Source organism: Lemur catta, chromosome 9 (genome assembly GCF_020740605.2).
Source record: "Lemur catta isolate mLemCat1 chromosome 9, mLemCat1.pri, whole genome shotgun sequence".
Lineage (NCBI taxonomy): Eukaryota > Metazoa > Chordata > Mammalia > Primates > Lemuridae > Lemur > Lemur catta.
This window is the reverse complement of record NC_059136.1, coordinates 26,153,780-26,173,068: the sequence shown is the minus strand read 5'-3', so window position 1 is coordinate 26,173,068 and position 19,289 is coordinate 26,153,780. Positions and strand designations below refer to the sequence as shown.

Genomic DNA, 19,289 nt, shown 5'->3' with positions numbered 1-19,289 from the left:
TTCTGCCAATACATATTTATCGAATGCCCACTCTGTGCCAGCCACTACTGTGGGGGAAGACACAGCAGTGAACAAAACAGGCACAGACCCTGCGCCCAGGGGCCTGCATGCCAGGACAGGCTAGTCCTCCCAGCTTAGAATCAACAGGGAAGATGGCAGTCACCCAGCGAACAAAGAAACAGAACAACCGTGTCAAGTGCAACGAAATGTCCTTTGACACAGAATAAGGGTGAAAAGGGAAGACCCTGCTTCAGACAGGGGATGACAGGACTCAACCGGGTGAAGATGCTCCAGGGCACAGGGGTTCCCTGAGCACCCCCGCCTCGGCTCTCTGCTCCTGCCTCCCTCTGCTTGAGAGGCTCCTGCCCCCAATATCCGCTCCGACTCTTCTTCAAAGACACCATTCCAATGTCACCCTCTCCAAGAAGCCTGTCTTCATGCCCTTTAGCTGAAAGCTACCACTTCTTTCCTAAATTCTCATAACCATTCTAGACTATCATTTCTCTCTCTGTCTCCTAAATTATTTATGTGTATGTCACCACTGCCCCCCACCCAGGACCGCCAGACCTTTCCTAAAGTGAAAGGTCATTTCACACTCACACCAATGATGTGTGAGAATCACTGTTGCTCCACATGCTCACCGACGTTTGCTGTTATCAGTCTTTTTAATTTTAGCCATTCTGGTGGCTTTAATTTGCATTTCCCTGATAACTAATGATGTTGAACACTTTTTATATGATTACTGGCTACTTGTGTATTTTCCTTTATGAAGTGTTTGCTCAAATCTTATGACAGTTTTTAAAATTAGATCATTTGTTTATTATTGAGTTGTAGAAGTTCTTTTTATATTCTGAATGTAAGTCCTTAGTCATATATGTTTTGCAAATATTTTCTCCCAGTCTGTTGTCAATTTATTTTGCTAAGGGAGTCTTGATAAGCAGAAACATTACATTGTAACATAGCTCGATTTATCAGTTTTGTCTTTTATGGTTAGTGCTTCCTGTGTCCTTGTCTAAGAAACTTTTGCCAAGGTCACAAAGATATTCTATGTTTTCTTCTGGAAAATTCTTGTCCAGGTCTATGATTCATGGATATTCAAATTTGAATGGGACATAGCCTCTGTTTTCCAGGAGTGTGCAGTATAGCTGCAGAAAGAGATTCCAGTGCTGTGGGGTATTCACCGTGGCAGAGGATTGAGGAGATATATAAATGAGAGGCAGGCATGCATAATGCCTTTATCACAAACCTGCAAACTCCTAGACCTTCAACTGTACCTGCCGTGTACCAAACATGATAAAAGATGTTGGGGAAGATAAAACAAATGGTGATCTTACCCAGTGCCCTTAAAGAGACCACCATCTAAAATAAAGGTGACAGCCAGGGAAGGTCACAAGCCTTGATCTCCAATCCATCAGAACTCCCACTGATTCTTTCATGGAACCTATCTAAGATGAAAGGTTGTAATACTCTGAATGATAATATATTATTTCAATCTTCTTTTTATCATTTGAATGTAATAAGAAAGCAAATGATAAACACTATGTTACAGATGGAATTGAAATCACTTCAAGCCCTGAAAAGGATCCTTGATGGGAAAAGCTTGGACATGACTGCTTTTGACCACCAGGCAGACACTTGACTAACAAGCTTCTTGTTAGTAGTGAGCCCTGGGAGCCTCAGGACAAAGTCCTGTCAGGTCAACATGGACATCTACAGCACAAGGATCTGGGGAACACGAAATGGTCCTCGGCAAAATACTAGGCCAAGATCCTCATGAAATCTTAAAATGAAATCAAATCCCCAAACTCATTTCCAACCTGCTGTTCTTTGAGGCAATATTAATCAGCACATCTTTGCTCTAATTTTTCAATAGGCTGCACAGTCACGAAGTCTGAGTTCAGGGCCCAGATGTTTATGTGAGGTTCCAATGGAAGTGGCTCAAAGACTACTCAAGACAAGTAGCTTTACTCACAAGACAGACTCTAGGGAATTCAAATATTAATTCACTTTTCCATTTCCACTTGAAAGTAAGTTTAGATCTGCTTTATTCTACTAATGAGAAAGAAAGTGGTAACATTAGTGGGAAACTCAAGATATAGGACTAGTCTGGGGCAGCAAGATACAGGGAGGAATACAGACTAGAGTCAGAAAGTCCCAAGTTCCAGTGCCAAATCTGCACATCACTGGTTTTGGCACTTTCCTTATCTACAAAATGGAGATAATCAAATCTAATTATGATTGTTGGAAAGACAAAATGAAATAATGTGGACACTTAGCATAAGCCTACAACTCTGAGTGTTCAAGAAATAATAAATATTATTGTTAGTTAATGCCTGTGAACTCACATTCTAACCCCAAATTAGCCAGCCAAAGATGACCTAGAAAATGCCTAACCCCCATCAGCCTTCTCAAACATGGGACTTTGCAGTGATCTGAAGAACAAGGCAGTGGCAGATGGTTTGAGACAGCCTGGTGATAGCACTCAAGTGATGACCACAGAGGAATGCAGGATGGAAAAACGGCAGAGACCACACATTCCCAGGTATGGAAAACACATTCCATTTCTCACCACAATTATGTCTAGCCATAATTATATGGAGAGAAAATATATGTTCAACATTACACAAAATTTCTATGTGTCTGTCAGAAAAGTTGGGGAAAAACATAACTTTCCTTCCTACATCCCAGGGCAGGGGTAATAAAGTGTCCACCAAAAGCTTTTCTTTAGAAAGCATATAGTGCAGTGGCGCATACCTGTAATCCCAGCACTTTGGAAGGCCAAGGCGGGAAGACTGCTTGAGGCCAGGAGTTCAAAAACAGCCTGGACAATATAGTGAGACAAAAACAGTCTGGGCAATAGAGTGAGACCCTGTCTCTACAAAAAATTTTAAAAATTAGCCAGGCATGATGACATGCATCTGTAGTCCCAGGTACTCAGGAGGCTGAGGAGAGAGGATCGCTTAAGCCGGTAGTTGAAGGGTGCAGTGTGCTGTGACTGTACCACTGCACTCCAGCCTGGGTAACAGAGCAAGACCCTGCCTCTAAAAAAAAAAAAAAAAAAAAAAAAAAAATCTGCCTAAAGTAATTGGATCCATTTTCAGTTTTAATCATTCAGAGGGAAGAATGAAAAAAAAAAGTTAAATAAGACCTGGTCCCTCAAAAGTTCATGGAATAGTGGAAGAGACAGACAAGCCAATGAGGACCCACTCTGTCATGTTCTCACTCTGCCTTCTTCTAGGTGCCTGGGAAGATGGACAGAGAGATGGATGATGCAGGGTGCTGTGCTCCACGCTCTTAGACAGGTATCTAAAAGGCTCGTAGACTACCAGGTGTACCCACCATGTGCTAGAGGGATGAAATCTTATAAATAGTTAATATCCCTGGTGAGCACAACATTCAAAAGTGGTACCTGAAGCAAAGTCGAAGCTTGACTCTGATCATCCCAGTTCCCTTTGATTCATTCTTGGATAACCTTAAAAACCAACTCCTTTGCCTTCAAGAAGTACTGCCTACTTTCACTAGTGAAAGTAGTGACCGAGTAGGCTTATTCGTACTTCGACAATTACATGAACTTTGACTATGGCCTCTCTCTGCATTCACCTTTCTATACTGAAGAGTACTGAGTTTCTCTGTTTTTGTGTGTCAATGGTTGTCAGGCATGTGTTGCTGTGGTGGACAAGTGCTGAAAAGTCCTATTCTGCCATCTTGCTGATGTCACTCCTCCTCTAAGAGAATTAATATCAGCCCCAAATCTTCATTGTACCTTATACATTTAAAGTGAAGCAAACATACAGAAAAGAAATGCTAGGATAAATCACTTGTCTCCATATACTGTTTGTTTTATAAACAATTCTTTATTGGAATTAAATTTGCATGAACATAAAAAAAATTAAGGCCCCAACTAGAATAGATAATTGAAAGGACATACAAAATTAAGAAAGAGGTAAAGCAGGAAAATGAGAAGACAATCTAAAAGGTTAATAAAATCCATATCCTATGGACGATATCAGTGATTCCTAGAATACCTAATCTAAACATGACCATAAGATAATATGCCTCTCTTATTATAAAACAGCCAATGTAAAAAACAATCAACTAAAACAAAAAAGTAAAATTCTAAGTTTTGGCAAACGATAGAAGGCTGCCAACTAAATGTGTCTTCCTTTCTTCCCTGAAAAGGAGGAGTTGTTGACTCTTTATTGTAGACATCGCATGTTCATAGTTTGGAAGACAATATTGTTAAGATGGCAAAACTCCCTAAACCTATCTGCAGGTTCAATGTCATCTCTATCAAAATCCCAGTTGGCTGCTTTGGAGAAATTGACAAGCTGATCCTAAAATTCATATGAAAGTGCAAGAGACTCAGAATACCCAGAACAGTCTTAAAAAAGAAGAATGAAACTTACTACAGAGCTACAGTAATCAAGATAGTATGGTACGAGCATAAGTACAGATATATTTGTACATATCAGTGGAATAGAACTAAGAATTTAAAAAAAAAAAACCTCACATTTAGTAATTTTCCACAAGGGTGCCAAGACCATTGAATGGGGAAAGAATAGTCCTCTCAACAAATGGTGCTGGGACAACTAGATATTCACACGTAAAAGATTAAAGCTAGACCCCATCTCACATGATAAACAAAAAGTAAGTCAAAATGGATCACAGACCTAAATGGAAAACTGAACCTCTAAACTTCCTAAAGGAAAATGTAGTAAATCTTCCACCTTGGAATACCAATGGTTTCTTATGCATAACACCAAATTGGACTTCATCAAAATTAGAAACTTTTGTGCTGCCAAGGACACCATCAAAAAAGTGAAATGACAACACCAGAATGGGAGAAAAATTTTGCAAAGCATATATCTGATAAGGAATTAGTATCCAGAAGATATAATGAATTCACAACTGAACAATAAAAAGAAAATAAAACCCAATGTAAAAATTGGCAAAGAGTTTGAATAGATATACAAATGGCCAGTAAGCACATGAAAAAATGCTCAGCATCATCAGCCATCAGTGAAATGCAAATCAAAACCGAAATGAAATGCCACTTCGCACCCACTAGGATGGCTATAACCAAAAGATAGACAGCAAGTGTTGATGAGGATGTGGAAAAATTGGAATCCCTATACAATGACGATGGAAATGTAAAATGGTACAGCTACTTTGGAAAACAGTTTGAAAGTTTCTCAAAAAGTTAAACATAAGTTATCATATGACCCAGCAATTCTACTCCCAAGTATATACTAAGAAAATTGGAAATATGTGTTCCTATAAAACCTGTACATGAATGTTCATAGCAGCATTATTCATGTTAGACAAAAGGTGGGAACAACCCAATGCCCATCAATTGATGAATGGATAGAGAAAACATAATACATCCACACAGTGGAATACTATCTGGCCATGAAAAGGAATGAAGTACTGATTCATGCTACAACATAAATGAGCCTTGAAAACCTTATGTTAAATGAATAACCCTGACATAAAAGGACAAACACTGTCCTTGAAGGTGAAGGGCATATTAAGTGTTCATTGTACTACTCTTGCAACTTTTGTGAAGGTTTGAAGTCTTTCCAGATAAAAACATATTATACGTTGTGAGTATAAAATAATAAAAATAATCCCTCATGGAGGGTTTTAAGGATTAACACATTAACTGCCAAGTGAGTTGTACTGAACTCACACTAGTTTTAAGCCCAGGGCCTTGTGAGGCATATATAACTCACATGTCTCTTCACCTTGGGAGCCACAAGAACTATGTTTCAGGCTGTATATAATTCATGCACACAAAACAATAAAAAATAAATTTTTCATTAAATTAGAAAGGATTGTTTTGTTTTCAAAGTTTTTACTCTATTTTCATAATAAAACACTGTGGCCCCAAGGAAAAAAATTTTTTTCTAGTGTGGCGTGTGGCAGTCAATGTGTTAAATGCAGAAATGGGCATAAAGCCCTTGGTACAAGGCCTTGCATACCCACCGATGGTCACTGCTGTCACTGCCGTTCAGAGGAGTGGTGCCAATGCTGGCAAGAACCACAGGATGAAGCATGCGTCATCACTGGCTTTATTCATCCAACAAACATTAATAAGTGCCTGGTCTATGACAAGCATTGTGCTTGGCACAGTGACGATAAAAATGACTCAGATACAGTCCCTGCTCTAGAATATGCATGAATTACCAAACTTTTCTATTAAAAATGTATCACTTTAATATTCATCTCAGCTTTAAGGTAACCCCTAAGGTAAACAGTTTAGAATTTCTAAAAGCAATATGTGTCTGTGATATGCTCTGTTTACGCATTTATTTACATTCTGCCTCATTCTAAAAAGGCATCTAAAATCAATTTTTTAAACACATATAATTTAACAACAAAAAGATAAAAATCAGAGTGAAGAGAAAATGAGGGCAGCAATTAAATGAAACCTGGGGAAGGTCAAATCACAAAAATGTATGCCATGAAGTAGGTGTCATTATTAAGGGTAGACCACAGATTCAGCTCTAAGGTTCCTAGCAGCTAAAACAACAAGAAAAAGATGATAAGCTACAAGGTTCACAATGCCCGTGAGATAAACATCTACCCCAATTGCTGGCATGGCCCCACATGGGAAATTCTGAAGCATCATTCTTATTATTGAGCATTATTCTTCCCCGTGTTACATATGACAACACCACAGCACATGTCTGTGGCTCATTCTCCAGTCTCTGGCTTTTCCTATTAGCCTCCTCCCTCTTTCATCCCTTTATTGGGCTTCAAATGAAGATGTGAAATGCCAACCTAAAGATCAGGTCAAAGAGTCCCACATCTTTGCAGGCAGCTCCTCATCCAAAGCCCAGCTGGGTATCACAGGCCCACCTGGTCTACTCATTTCTCTGCAGCTTTGACTCACTCAGGAGGTTTCTTTATATGTCTGTTTCCCATGAAACTCCTCTCTCCTAAAGACAAGGTGGCATGCCATATCCCAGATGCTCATTCAACCAGAAATGTTACTTTCCTCCTTCCCCATCCAGCAGTTTCTTTGTGAGAACCATGAATTCCCCACAAACCATCTCTGAAAGCCAGGCACCCTGCTGGCAAGACTGAACTGTTTCAGCCTTAGCTAAGCTGCATTCTTAGTACTTTCCCCCTTCTATGTTAAAAAGCCTTTCCTGAATCTCCCCATCCCTCTGATTTTGAGCTTAAATTGACATAAAGTTCTGAGCTTATAATTATTATGTGCATATCTACCAGTTTTTTGCTGGGTTTCCTTAGCAACAGCTTCATTAAGGAAATGCATCAAAAATTTTAAAAAGGCTATTCTTACATCGGAACGAATAGCCTGCATAAAATTTGAACGGCTTTGAAGAGAAAATTAACCAAGGACAAAGAGGTTGCAGGTCTTAGTCAATAGTATCATGAGCCAAAATGTACTCAAATGGCTCAGAATCATGCCTGAACATTAGGATTATAAGAAGCGAAAGGTATTGGATTGACTATACATTGATCCTAGATTATGTTCTCAAGTCTGGTACGGTCAAATTTGTTTTCTAGTTTTTCAAACAATTCCTTACTACCAATTTCTCTTACTATCAATTGCCATTTTCTACTAAGAATTAAAAAAAATTAATTTCAATAATTTGGGTTGTTTGGAGGCATTCAGTTCACAGAGCTTGGATTTTAGAATCAAACTAGGCTTAAACAGCAACAATGGTATTTATGAGATAATGCTGGGTATCCAGCAAACTCTCCTGTCTCATATCTAAAATTTCTCATCTCTAAAATTGGGCACAATAAACTGCTTAGCAAAGTTGTCACGATGATTATGGGCAAGATCTGTAAAGCACCTAGTTAAATGCCTGCAAGGAGCCGGCTGCTTAATTAGTATTATCAGTAAGTTTCCTCTTATTTGATAATGGAGAGTCTTTGCCTTTTTGTTGTCTTTGTGTGGTAACAGAACTTCTTTTACTGAGACTATACCACTAGGGCAGCCTCAGCTAGAAAATTACCCAGGTCTACGTGGCAGGGCATGTTCTTTTCCTTTGTAGAAATGATCAAATTTTTAATTACCTATTTTTATGTTTACCTGTTTAGTACCTGTTTCCCACTCTAGACTTAAGCTCAGTCAGTGCAGGGCAATGTCTGTTTTGCTGCCCACCGAATATTCAAGGGCCAGCAGACAGCCCCTCACAGTGCCTCAGGCCTGGCAGCCGGTGTGGCACATGACTGAAGGAAAGAGGGATCAAGCACACTTCCAGAGGCCCCTTCCCCTCTGAATTTACAGTCTGACTCTGGACAAGTTACACAGCCTTTCTTTAGCCTGGAGTTCCTCCTCTGTAAATAGGAATAACTGCAGTTGGAACATAGAATTATATGGATTAAAGGAAATAGCCCAAATTCACAACCTAGTAAAGTGCTGGTTAATGGGACCTCAACAAACAGGAGCTGCCTTTATTCCTTTGATACATTACCAATGAGGCAAACACATCTACTGAATGCTTTGCATGTGCAAATCAGTGTGTTTAGCACTTTATATGCATTATTATACCATTTACAACTTAAAACAACTCTAGAAGTGAAAATCATCATTCCCATTTCACAGTTTAGAAACAGGCTAAGGAGGTTACAAAACTATTCCAAATTACACAGGGAGGAAATGGTGACTTAAACCTCAATCTGGGGAGCCAAAGTCCATGCTCCTTCCATCTCCGTCTCCCTCACCGTGTGCCTGTAAAATCTACACGTGCAATACACAAATTTGTAGAAAGCCGGTTATTAAATGAAACGTGTGCTGTCATTTGTTAATCATAGATAATTATCATAAATCACTCACCAAAACAACTAAAGAAAAGACAAGTCAATCTGTGTCCCTGAACACAAAGAGGAGAATTCTGCACTGAATTCTGTAAAGTGAAGAAACCCTTTCCAATACCACTAAATCCAAATGTATTATTTATCAGTTTTTATGTGTGCACAGGGATTCTTAAAGCAGAAGGAACCTGCAATAATCATATCTCAGCTCCTTTCAAAATTTCCATATTAGCCAAAATCATTTCCAGGAACAGATATAACACATCAATTCTGCAATAGAACACACTTGATCAAGAACCAAAAGCTGGTTCTATTTCAAAAAAACTACAGGCCCTTCTTTTTTATTGTTATTATAAAATCCCACCAGAACTCATTATTTTGCTGCCTGCTCATCTGGCAAACAAACATGGAGATGAGTCAACAAAAGCAAAGGATCGTGTTGGGGAAACTCAAAAGGCCAGGCAGCCGCGACTGCACCATTCCGGCTGCCCAGCCGCAGGAGAGCCGCGGTGTTTGCTGACCTCTAGTGGTCCATGGGAAAACTAAGCAAACAGCAAAGGAAGGGCTGTTCCAAATAGCAACAAATTCCCACAGATTTTAAGTGAAAACATTTTATTTTATAAAATATGTGTATTTATATATCCACCTGTGAAAACAGCTTTGCAGCAAGCCCAAATTTTCAACATTAATTTGCAAAGGCAACTCCAGTCGCTCAGGGCAAGTAAGTCCCAAAGTCCTCCCTACACTGGCTGCCAACCAAACTGTCTGCAATTCTGTAGCTTCAGGCCTGTTAAGGATCTGTTTGAAAGGCACAATCCATTTTCTGCTCTGTCAAAAAAGTGTCCTTCTAAGCCCTACAGCCTGATAATAACCCTTACCCATCGCAGTCACTCACAGGATAGGCACTAAAACAGAACTGGACATAAAGTATCTCATCTAAACTAGTCCTTCTAATAAACACCGTATCAGTTGTTATTCTACCACTTCACAGAGAACGATATTCAGAATCAGACACACCAAGTGATTTTGCTCAGGGTTATGCAGCTAACCGGTGGCAGAGGTGGGCTTCGAAGCCAAGCACATGGGACTGCTCCCCAGCTTGGATTCCACAAGGAGTCTCTCTTACCTACCTGGTAAGGTCTAGCATTCTTTACTTTTATGCATGATCTTCACCAGGTCCTGACCCAACCTGCCTTTGAAGCATCTTTCCCCCCACTGTTCCTCACAAACAAAACCACTCTGGCCCCAGAATTACTTCTGGCTCCCCAGACACTCAGTGCTTAGCCCCAGCCACACATTTGCACCCCAGCCTCTCAAAGTTGCAAAGCTAGTAAGAGGCAAAGTTATTTCTCCAATCAAAAAAATGTTAAAGAACAGCAAATTCTGAATTTTGAAAGTAAAATACCACAAAATAAAGAAGTAAAACATACAAATAACCACATTAACAAGGATATTAAGACTCCAGTTTTTACCATGCCATACTGAATCTTAGAATAGCAAAATAAGCTGATCACTAGTGAATGAATTTCACAAGAACTGTATTAACTCTTCCACTTAGAGGTGGGCATACACTCACCTGTCGAAGATTAATGTAAACTGCATTCTGAAGAAATTCTGAGGCTTCCATGCTCCGCTTCTGAATTGCAAGGACACGTACCGCTTTGACACACGCTTCCAATTCAATCACTCCAGCATTCTTATACTGTAGGATATAAAGGAGGAACCTCAGTCAAAAAAGAAGAGTGAAGATGTTTCTGTCATATTCTGAAGGCTGCACCACTGGGACTCAGTAACTCTGCGACAGCAATTCCCCAAGTATAAGGCTTCTCATAACCCATCCCCACCCCAAGAGATGAGAATTTGTTTTTGATAAAGTCTATCATTTATGGGGGCAAAAGAATGTGGCTGAGTGAGCCCATATAAATATGTATGCATTCATTAAAATAACACAATCACAATAGCTTGCTATTTTGCAAAATTTCAAAATATTATCAACAGATACTTCGCTATTCATTTCCGCTTATCATCCCTTGTAGTACTCTAAAACATTTTTAGAATCTCACACCTGCAGCTTTAATGTAGTAGTTGTAAATGCATTTTTCTTTGTTGTAAAAATTCTGGCTCCCTGAATGTTCAATGTCTTTCTGCTTTTCTATCTCAGAGTTGCTCGTTCCTATTTCTCAGATCCTATTATGGTTCCTGAGATAAAGACCAAACGAAGGCATTTGGAACAGAAAAGGCTTTGTAGAACTTCATTTAACTACTCAATAAACTGGGGAGTATGTCTCAAACCTCACCCCCAATTCTCCTAACTTCAAGCCAGGAGCCACCCCCAGCCACACTGGGTGGCTCCAGACCCGGAGCAGGTGAAGGAGCCAGGTTCCCGCACTCAGCCCACCTCCCTGCCTCCTCTCTCCCAAGCCTCTACTGCAAAATCCCCCATCCTATCTGTTCTTCTGACTTTTTTTTTTCTCTACTCCACTTTTTTTTTTCGTAATTATCTTGGAGTGATTTTCAATTGATGTAACTGAAAAAATATTCTTAAAATTAAAGAAAATGTTTATAGAGGTTAAGTCCATGTGCACCAGTACCTAAAGAGAACCTGAGGTTTTGGAGGGACAACACACTAATATTCTTTTGTGAAGGCATTAACACATATAAAAATCGATGCATTTAATCAGTAAGCATTTACTGAGACCACTATTGGCCTGGCCTGGCACAGCTGCCCATGAAGATGCAGTCTGCCTATTTATCAGTCATCAAGGAGCAACGGTGTGACTGGTCACCTGTCTCACTGATGTATGTATCGTTTGGGACAAGTCTTCATTCCTTCCCCTTTCCTACGCATGTAATACACACATAATCTGTGATCTATTATAATTTATCAAGGACAATCAGAAAAAGAAACTATTTATACTTACCTAAATACCAACATTAAAGTCTGAAATGTATCAATTTTATGTACCATTTAACAATATAACAAAAAAAACTAACAGGGATTTGATTCTATTGAAAGAAAACAATTACCTTTCCTTCAAAACTCTTAAAACAGTTTCTACTGAAGTGAGAATAAAGGTCAACTCAGGTTTTTTCCACATATTTTTGGATAAATGTATACATTTTCATTTATATCACAAAGAAGTTTAAAATGAAATCATGAAAAATTATTCTTGTATTAGTAGAAAGACACCCACAATCAATAGGGATTAGGGAAAAATGGCCATTTGCTAAAAATCTACAACATACCTAGCCTTCTACAGGCATTACCCTGGAACACACGCTCTGGGAAGCGTGGGGCTGGGCCCCTGTTCTCGCTGCTTAGTCCCTAGTAAGTATGGACCAATGGCCCAGCATAGAACCACGCAATCAATACTTTAGGAATAAATGAAGGAATTGTCTCATTCAATTGTAAAACAAAAACCCTAAAGTAAATATTATCCTTATTTACATATAAAGAAAATGGGACCCCAAAAAGTAAAGTTTCTTGCCCAAGGTCACAAAGCTAGTAACTGGTGAAGGCTGGATTTGAATCCAAGTCAGCCTGACTCCAAAGCTAAAGTAGAAATGGGAGAAGGTTCAGCACACAGACTATTGTCCTCACTTTGTCCAAGGCTAGCCTTACCTAGCATTAGTTAGCACCCCACACAGAGGGGACTGGAGGGCAAAATATAACAACAAGAGTTTTATGTCTAATAGTTTCTCTCTGGGAAATGTGAATGGGTCCAGAGCTTCTTGTTGATTAGAAACTCAGTTGATTGGGAGAGAATGGCCTTCTCTGTAGAGGCCACCATGGACAAAAACTAATGGCAGGTGAGTACTAAGAACTCTACCAAGACACTGGAAGTCAAGAGGGGAGGGTTCTCTACCCTCCCAAACCACTGTCTTGTTACCTGCATGTATGAGAAGACATAAGACCTAGACTCTAGTTCAAATCATGCCATTGTGTGACTCTGATCATGACACTTAAGCCCTGGGCTTCAGTTTCCTTATACCTACAGAATGGCAAAAGGCTATATGCCATCTAAGGTTCCTTTCAATTCAAAATACAATAACACCAATATATCAGAAGAATGTCTAGGGGTTCCACTTCATCTCTTCCAATAGAGAGAATTTCCTTGGCCAAAATTCAGAAATCCAACAAAAAATTGTTCAATCATTCATGAAGCCAGGCAAGAATCTGCTTAAGAGACTTCATTATCAATCTCAATGAATGAAAACCAAAAAAGGTGGTGTTTCTCACTCATAAAGTAGGAGGTGGCCTGCTGTGTGTGTGTGTGTGTGTGTGTGTATGTGTGTGTACAAATTCAATACAATCAAATCTCTGAAGTGTACAAATGTTTTTTGTATCATTATCATCATGATGATCGTCCAACTTTGAAAGTAATTTCAATTTAAGTGTTGTAGGTAGCACGGGAAAGTCTCAGACTCTTGGTGAAGGAGGTAAAAGAGGAAAGAAAAGAAGAAAAAAGCTAAATGAAGAAAAGGAATAAAAATACAGCTACAGAATAGCAAGACATTAATTTTGTTTTTCTACTTGTGTCATATACATATTAGGAACTGGTTTTTCTCCCAGACGTCTTATAGAATACTAAACTAAAGAAGAAGAGATGATAACCAATTGTTTACTGAGCAATACTAATGATCTTGTCTCTGTGCTAGGCCATATATATATAAAATTTACTCTAATTAAACACTCAATGCAGCAAGCCTTCATTTCCTCATTTTGAGAGATGAGAAAACCGGAACTCAAAGAGGTCATATAATTTGACTGACTAAAGCCAGATGGCCATTAAACAGGAAAGGAGAGAGTCCTCAGTTGTGTCTGACTTTGCAGTCTGCTCTTCCCACTCCTAGGACACAGGCCACCTGACTACCTGATGTGCCCATGGCAGACAAGTTCTTCCCATAGATGAAACCTCACATTCATATTAATGTGGCACTCTACACAGCCCCGATACCCAATCAGACTTTGCCAGTGAAGTGGCATCTGCCTGTCACACTGGTAGGTCTAACCACGACAGCAGGGCTCCTCTCCTGCTGTTGGGGTCCTCACTGGTCCTACCTGGCTCTTTCAGAGGCTCTTCTCTCCTTCTCTGGTCCAAAGGCAGCCACTAACCTACTAAAAGTACTTACACAAGCCACATCATTTCTCCCCATCTGTCTCCCCAACTACAGAATTTAGTTATTACCATTTTGATACTCCTGGAAACAAATTTTTTTAAATGGACAAGAAAAGGCTCTGGAAAAAGTACTTATACTTACAATTTTTAAATGGCTACTTACAAAATGAATATTAAAAAACCAATGTAATTTTCTAGATATAAGATTTAAACAGAAAATATAATGGCAAAAATCTCATTCACAAAATTAACAAAAACATATACAAAAATTAAGAATAAACTTCAAAGCAATGCTTATGTTCTATATAAAGAAAACTATAACACTGTATAGAGGGACTTAAAATAAGATGTATAATTGTAGAGACATTAACATATTCTTTAGAGGAAAGCAATATTATAAATATAGAAGCTCTCCCAAAAATAATTTAAAACTTACTGCAAGCCCCATCAAAATTCCAATCCGATTTTTTTAACTTGAACAGATTATTTTAGAATTCCTCAGGAATACTAAATTCATCACACTAGCCACAAAAATTGGGGATGGGAGGAAAGAATTTAAGAAAAAGACTCACACTATTAGATACCAAGTAAACTACAATAGATAAAATATCATGGTGCTGGAGTTAAAAAAAGACAGATTAGTATTATAGAAAGGAATAAAAGTTCAGAAATAGACACGAGTATTTAGTATAGGCAAGAATTCAAATCAAAGAAAAAACATGAATTAATTAAACTGTGGTGAGACAGATAATCACTCGGGAAAATTGTATTCTTATGTCATAAAACACAAAATAAATTATAGATAACAATTTAAATACTAAAAAATACTAACAATAGACAATGCAAATCTTCTGCATATGTTATCTCAGCTTATCCTAACTACAACTCTGTGAGATGATGCGTACTTATTGTCATCCCCATTTTAGAGGTAAAAAACTGGGAAAAGAGTTTTATTCTATTGTTAAGGAAGTATTTCCGAGCAGAATACCAAAGGTAAAACCCATAAGGAAAGGATTTACTACATTAAAAATAGATTTTGACCAAACCTAAAAGAAAAACCTCATAAACAAAATTAAAAGGCAAATAACATTAAGAAAAAGATTTATAATGTCTATGATACACAAGAAGTTAATACTCATAATACATAAAGAGCTATCACAGAGCAATAAGAAAAGCTCCCTAACTTAAATGTGTGCAAAGGACACAAATGGATAGTTCATAAAAGAAATACAAATAGCTAACAGGTAAGAAATGTTTAGTACCTTGCTGGTGTGATCAAATGCAAATTAAGCTGGGCATGGCAGTGCACCTATAATCCCAGCTATTTGGGAGGCTGCACTGAGAGGATCCCTTGAGCTCAGGAGTTCAAGACTAGCCTGGGCAACAGGGAGAAACCTCATCTCAAAAGAAAAAGAAAATGCAAACTAAAACAATGAAAAATTATTTTTGCCCTTCATATTGGCAAATATTTTTAAAGGATAATAGCTAGTGTTTACTTGTGAGAGAGTAAATTAACAACATTTTTAGAGGACAATAAAGGACTATATAACCCTAAAAAAATGTATACTCTTTGATTCAAGTTCACTTCTAGAAATTGTTCCCTTAAAAAAAAAATCAGTCCAAAAACGATTTATCTACAGGGGCATTTATAAGAGCACTGTTTACAATAATGGGAAAAGAAAAATCAAAACTGAATAGTATTTGGTAATAGAGGATTGGTTAAATAAATAATTCCACATCTTTTCATTCTCTATTAGAGAAGAAATTTTGACAGTAACTTGAACATAACCTATGATAAATGTAAAGGTCATACACAGCAATTAAATTTCTAGAAACATCTAAACCAAAGGAACACTCCTACAAGAACAGAAGAATATAGGTACAAGAATGTTCAGTGAAGCATTTTTTTCCAACACTGAAAAAGTGAGAAACCCTAAGTATCCATCAACAAGGGAATAATTAAGTAAATTAAGGCAAGCTGTGAACTCTGCAAGAGCAGGCATTTCGTCTTGTTCTAGGTGCTGTTTATGATAATCTCTCACAAAATGTGTTGCAGAATAAAGGATTGCATCCACATTTTAGAAGATCTTTCCACACTATTTGAAAGAATCAAGCAGGTCTTGAGGTGGGAGGGCATCTATGATGTATGATTTATTGCTGAGCAAATAAAGCAAGATGCAGAACAACAGAGACACTATGATCCCATTTTTGTAAATAAACTGTGTATGTGTATCTCATAGGCACAGATAAAGGCTGTGAAAGATATATACCAAGTGGTTAATACTCACTACCCTTAGGAATGAAGGGCAGAGAAGGTGGAGGACTTTCATTTTTTATTCAATGCCACTCTTCTGTACAACCTGAGTTTTGATTTTCAGTATTTTAGTATGTACGTTTGAAATTTACAATTGTTTTAAGTCCAAAGTAGAAAGAATGGTGCATCCACAGATGGAATGTTATACAGGTTATGAAAAATCATGCCATGGAAAATTTAGGAAGATAGGAAAACACATAATATGCCAAATGAAAAATTTACTGTCACCACACAGTAAATAAGTACAGTATGCTCACCATTTCTATATGGATAATATATATTAACAAAAGGACAAGAAAATAGATATTCAAGGTTAATAATGAGTATCTCTGAGTAGTGGGGCTATGATAGCTTTTATTCCTCTTTTTCCAAATTAATTATATTAAATGAATTCTATTTTGAATCAGAAAAAAAATTAGACAGGCATCACAGATTAATACATGAATACTTATAGAAACAAATAATTAAGAAATACTGTAGCATTACATAATGCAAAATGGGAACTTCTGATTAAAACAATATAATTACGTATAAAATTTACAAAGCAATAAAATCACCTTGCTGTAATAAGAAATGGCCTCTTTATATTTGTCGATTATGTCTTCAGGGCTAAGACAGTTCTTAGCTCGTCCAATTTCAGCACTGGTGTCAGGATTTATGCCATTGGTAGTGAGGGCACCTGCAAACCAAGCAGAAGGAAAGAATCTTTTGCTTTTTCTGTCTTATTTCTTTGTTAGTTTAAAGAGGGACACAAATAAGATAAAACTTAAATATGCCCTACTGAAATTTAAATAATGAAAGTGTTTAGTCTTCACATCTTACATACTTCCTATAATAGTCCTACCATCAAAGCATTACATTAAATGTTAGTTAACTCAGAATAAGTTTTCCTCCCTGTTGAAATTTTTTATTAAAAAACATGAAATGCATGACATAAAAGTAACATGTTTATAATAACTAGCTTAGTTGTCTTAAAGACAAAGTCAGCATGCATTCTCTCACAGCTTGAAGTTCTTAATGCTAGCAAGGGACCACCATGTGTCCTCGAAGAAGATAAACTATGAAAGCATTTTCTGAACTGTACAACATTAACGAAATAACTTATCAACACAAGTATCCTTTCTCTGGCTGTCATTTTCTATTTCTGACCGACTCCTGTCTATAAGCAGAATCACTTAATTCCCTAGTCCCCAAACCCAAACGGGAGAATTTTGGAGAAACTTCCATTTACAGAACATAACCATCTACAAAGAAAACACTGGCAGGAAAAAAAAAATGATGAAATATTCTTTAATTTCATAGAACACTCAAAAAAATTATTCTCCTAAACTTCAATCACAAGAAAAGCTGGGATTCTCCTAGGCTACTTACTTATCTTACAGACAGTAGGCATCTCTCACAAACCCTGCTTCCCTCATGCCTGCTGGGAGGCTTAGGGATGCATTTGCTGCCCATCTGTATAACTGCACACAGCCAAGGGCATGGATCTCACAGTGCCCTCGACATTGTGCAAGCTCATTCTTACCCTTGTTTTCTAATCTTGGTCCAATTTTCTAACTTGCTTATTTTTTATTCCCCAATTCTGTGAGCTGCCTCAAATGCCTTTTGGAATAAGATGGAAGAAGAATAAATAGATAACTGGATAGATCAATGAACAAACAGGCAAAGAAACTCTAAGAAAAGGGGAACAAAGAATTTCATATGCAAAATCCTCTTCTAGTAAGGGAAGAAAGAACTATAATAGAGAACTGTGAAGAGGCAGGTGGTTTAGGATTTTGTTTCCTGCAGATTTTGTGAAGATCACAGCAAGAGATGAGAGAGAAGAACTATAAATAATAATAGAAAAGGGCATGCTTGGAAAAAATATCTAAAATATGTACTTTTCTAAAGAACAAATTCAAATCCACAAGACCCAATGACAGAAACCTTGGGTACTTACAGGATTGAGAATTCCATCTCCAAGCCACAAGACATCCCTTTGGAGGAGTGAGAGTTTACACAGGGTTGTTATAATGCCATCACACCAAAAGCAGCACTTTTTCCCACTTAGGGGAAATCGGGCCCTATGCCAAGAACTTCCTTGCGTGTTCTCATCTACAACCCACAGCAACTCTATGACTCTTAGTGTACTCCATTTCTGCAAATGAGGTGACAAGACCCTAAAGAGGAAGTATTCTTATCAGTTCTCAAGATTACAGCGCTGGTGACTCGAGTAGGAGTCGATCTTGGGCCTACGTTCTTAACCACAGTGCTTTGTGTGTTTGTGCTTCTCATGCTTATATAATACATTGTTTGGGGCATAAATTAATATTTAATAAATAACATAGGGTCTTGATTTATTTCATCAGCTAACAAATCACCTTTACATTGTTGAGTTTTACTCTTTTTTTCCATTGGAGAAAGGAAAGATAAGATAACAGGGGGAAAGAATGAGGTGGGCTTTTCACTCTTTGTATGGTACCTCATCCCTTCCAAGAAGCACATGATCAAAGCATTAGGGGAAAGTCCCCAGCCATGGAGAAGGAGCAAATGTTCCCTCCATTTTTCAAAAAGCACCCCTCTAGTCCTGAGGCCTCATCTCCTGATCAACTTAACTCCAATACCAAGGCTAGAGAAAAAAATTCTGCATAGAGAAACAAAGAACAATATGATCTGTGGGAAGGTAAAAAGAGCATAGTTCATGAGAGAGATCAGTGGGCCAGACTGATTTAATATCTCTCAAGAAAAGACTAACAAGCTCTAAAAATACTAGTGCACAGTAGATTTTATCTTTCTTGACATTGATAAAGTTTTGACGTCCACACGTAACATTACTGTGAACTAGTGAAACAAAGAGTCATCAAGACCCGCAGCCTTTAGATGACAGGCAGGAAAATCAATGTCACACACAGATTAAAACCCAGACTAGAGGAAAGAAAAAAAAAAGGCATAGTTAAAAAGATGTAGGGGAGAAAAGATTGAAAAAGACACCATCACAAAGGTTCTCAAGTATCAATCCAACAATAGTTTAATCATTCATTCAAGAAATAGTTACTGAGTTCCTATTATTTGCAAGATTGTAT

At 37.9% G+C, this 19,289-nt stretch overlaps 1 protein-coding gene across 4 annotated transcripts in view; it reads right to left on the bottom strand.

Annotated features, from left to right (window-relative positions):
• TRAPPC9 (trafficking protein particle complex subunit 9) overlaps positions 1-19,289 on the bottom strand; it is a 600,839-nt gene that overhangs the window by 542,217 nt on the left and 39,333 nt on the right. For all 4 annotated transcript variants that reach the window (XR_006737185.1, XR_006737186.1, XM_045560810.1 and 1 more), the window contains 2 exons: positions 16,785-16,906; positions 10,370-10,495 (listed from right to left, as the gene is read on the bottom strand). Coding sequence is in view for 2 of the 4 variants with exons in the window: in XM_045560810.1 (XP_045416766.1) it covers positions 10,370-10,495; positions 16,785-16,906 (248 nt within the window). In the remaining 2 variants the exon portion in view is untranslated. The remainder of the gene's footprint in view (positions 1-10,369; positions 10,496-16,784; positions 16,907-19,289) is intronic.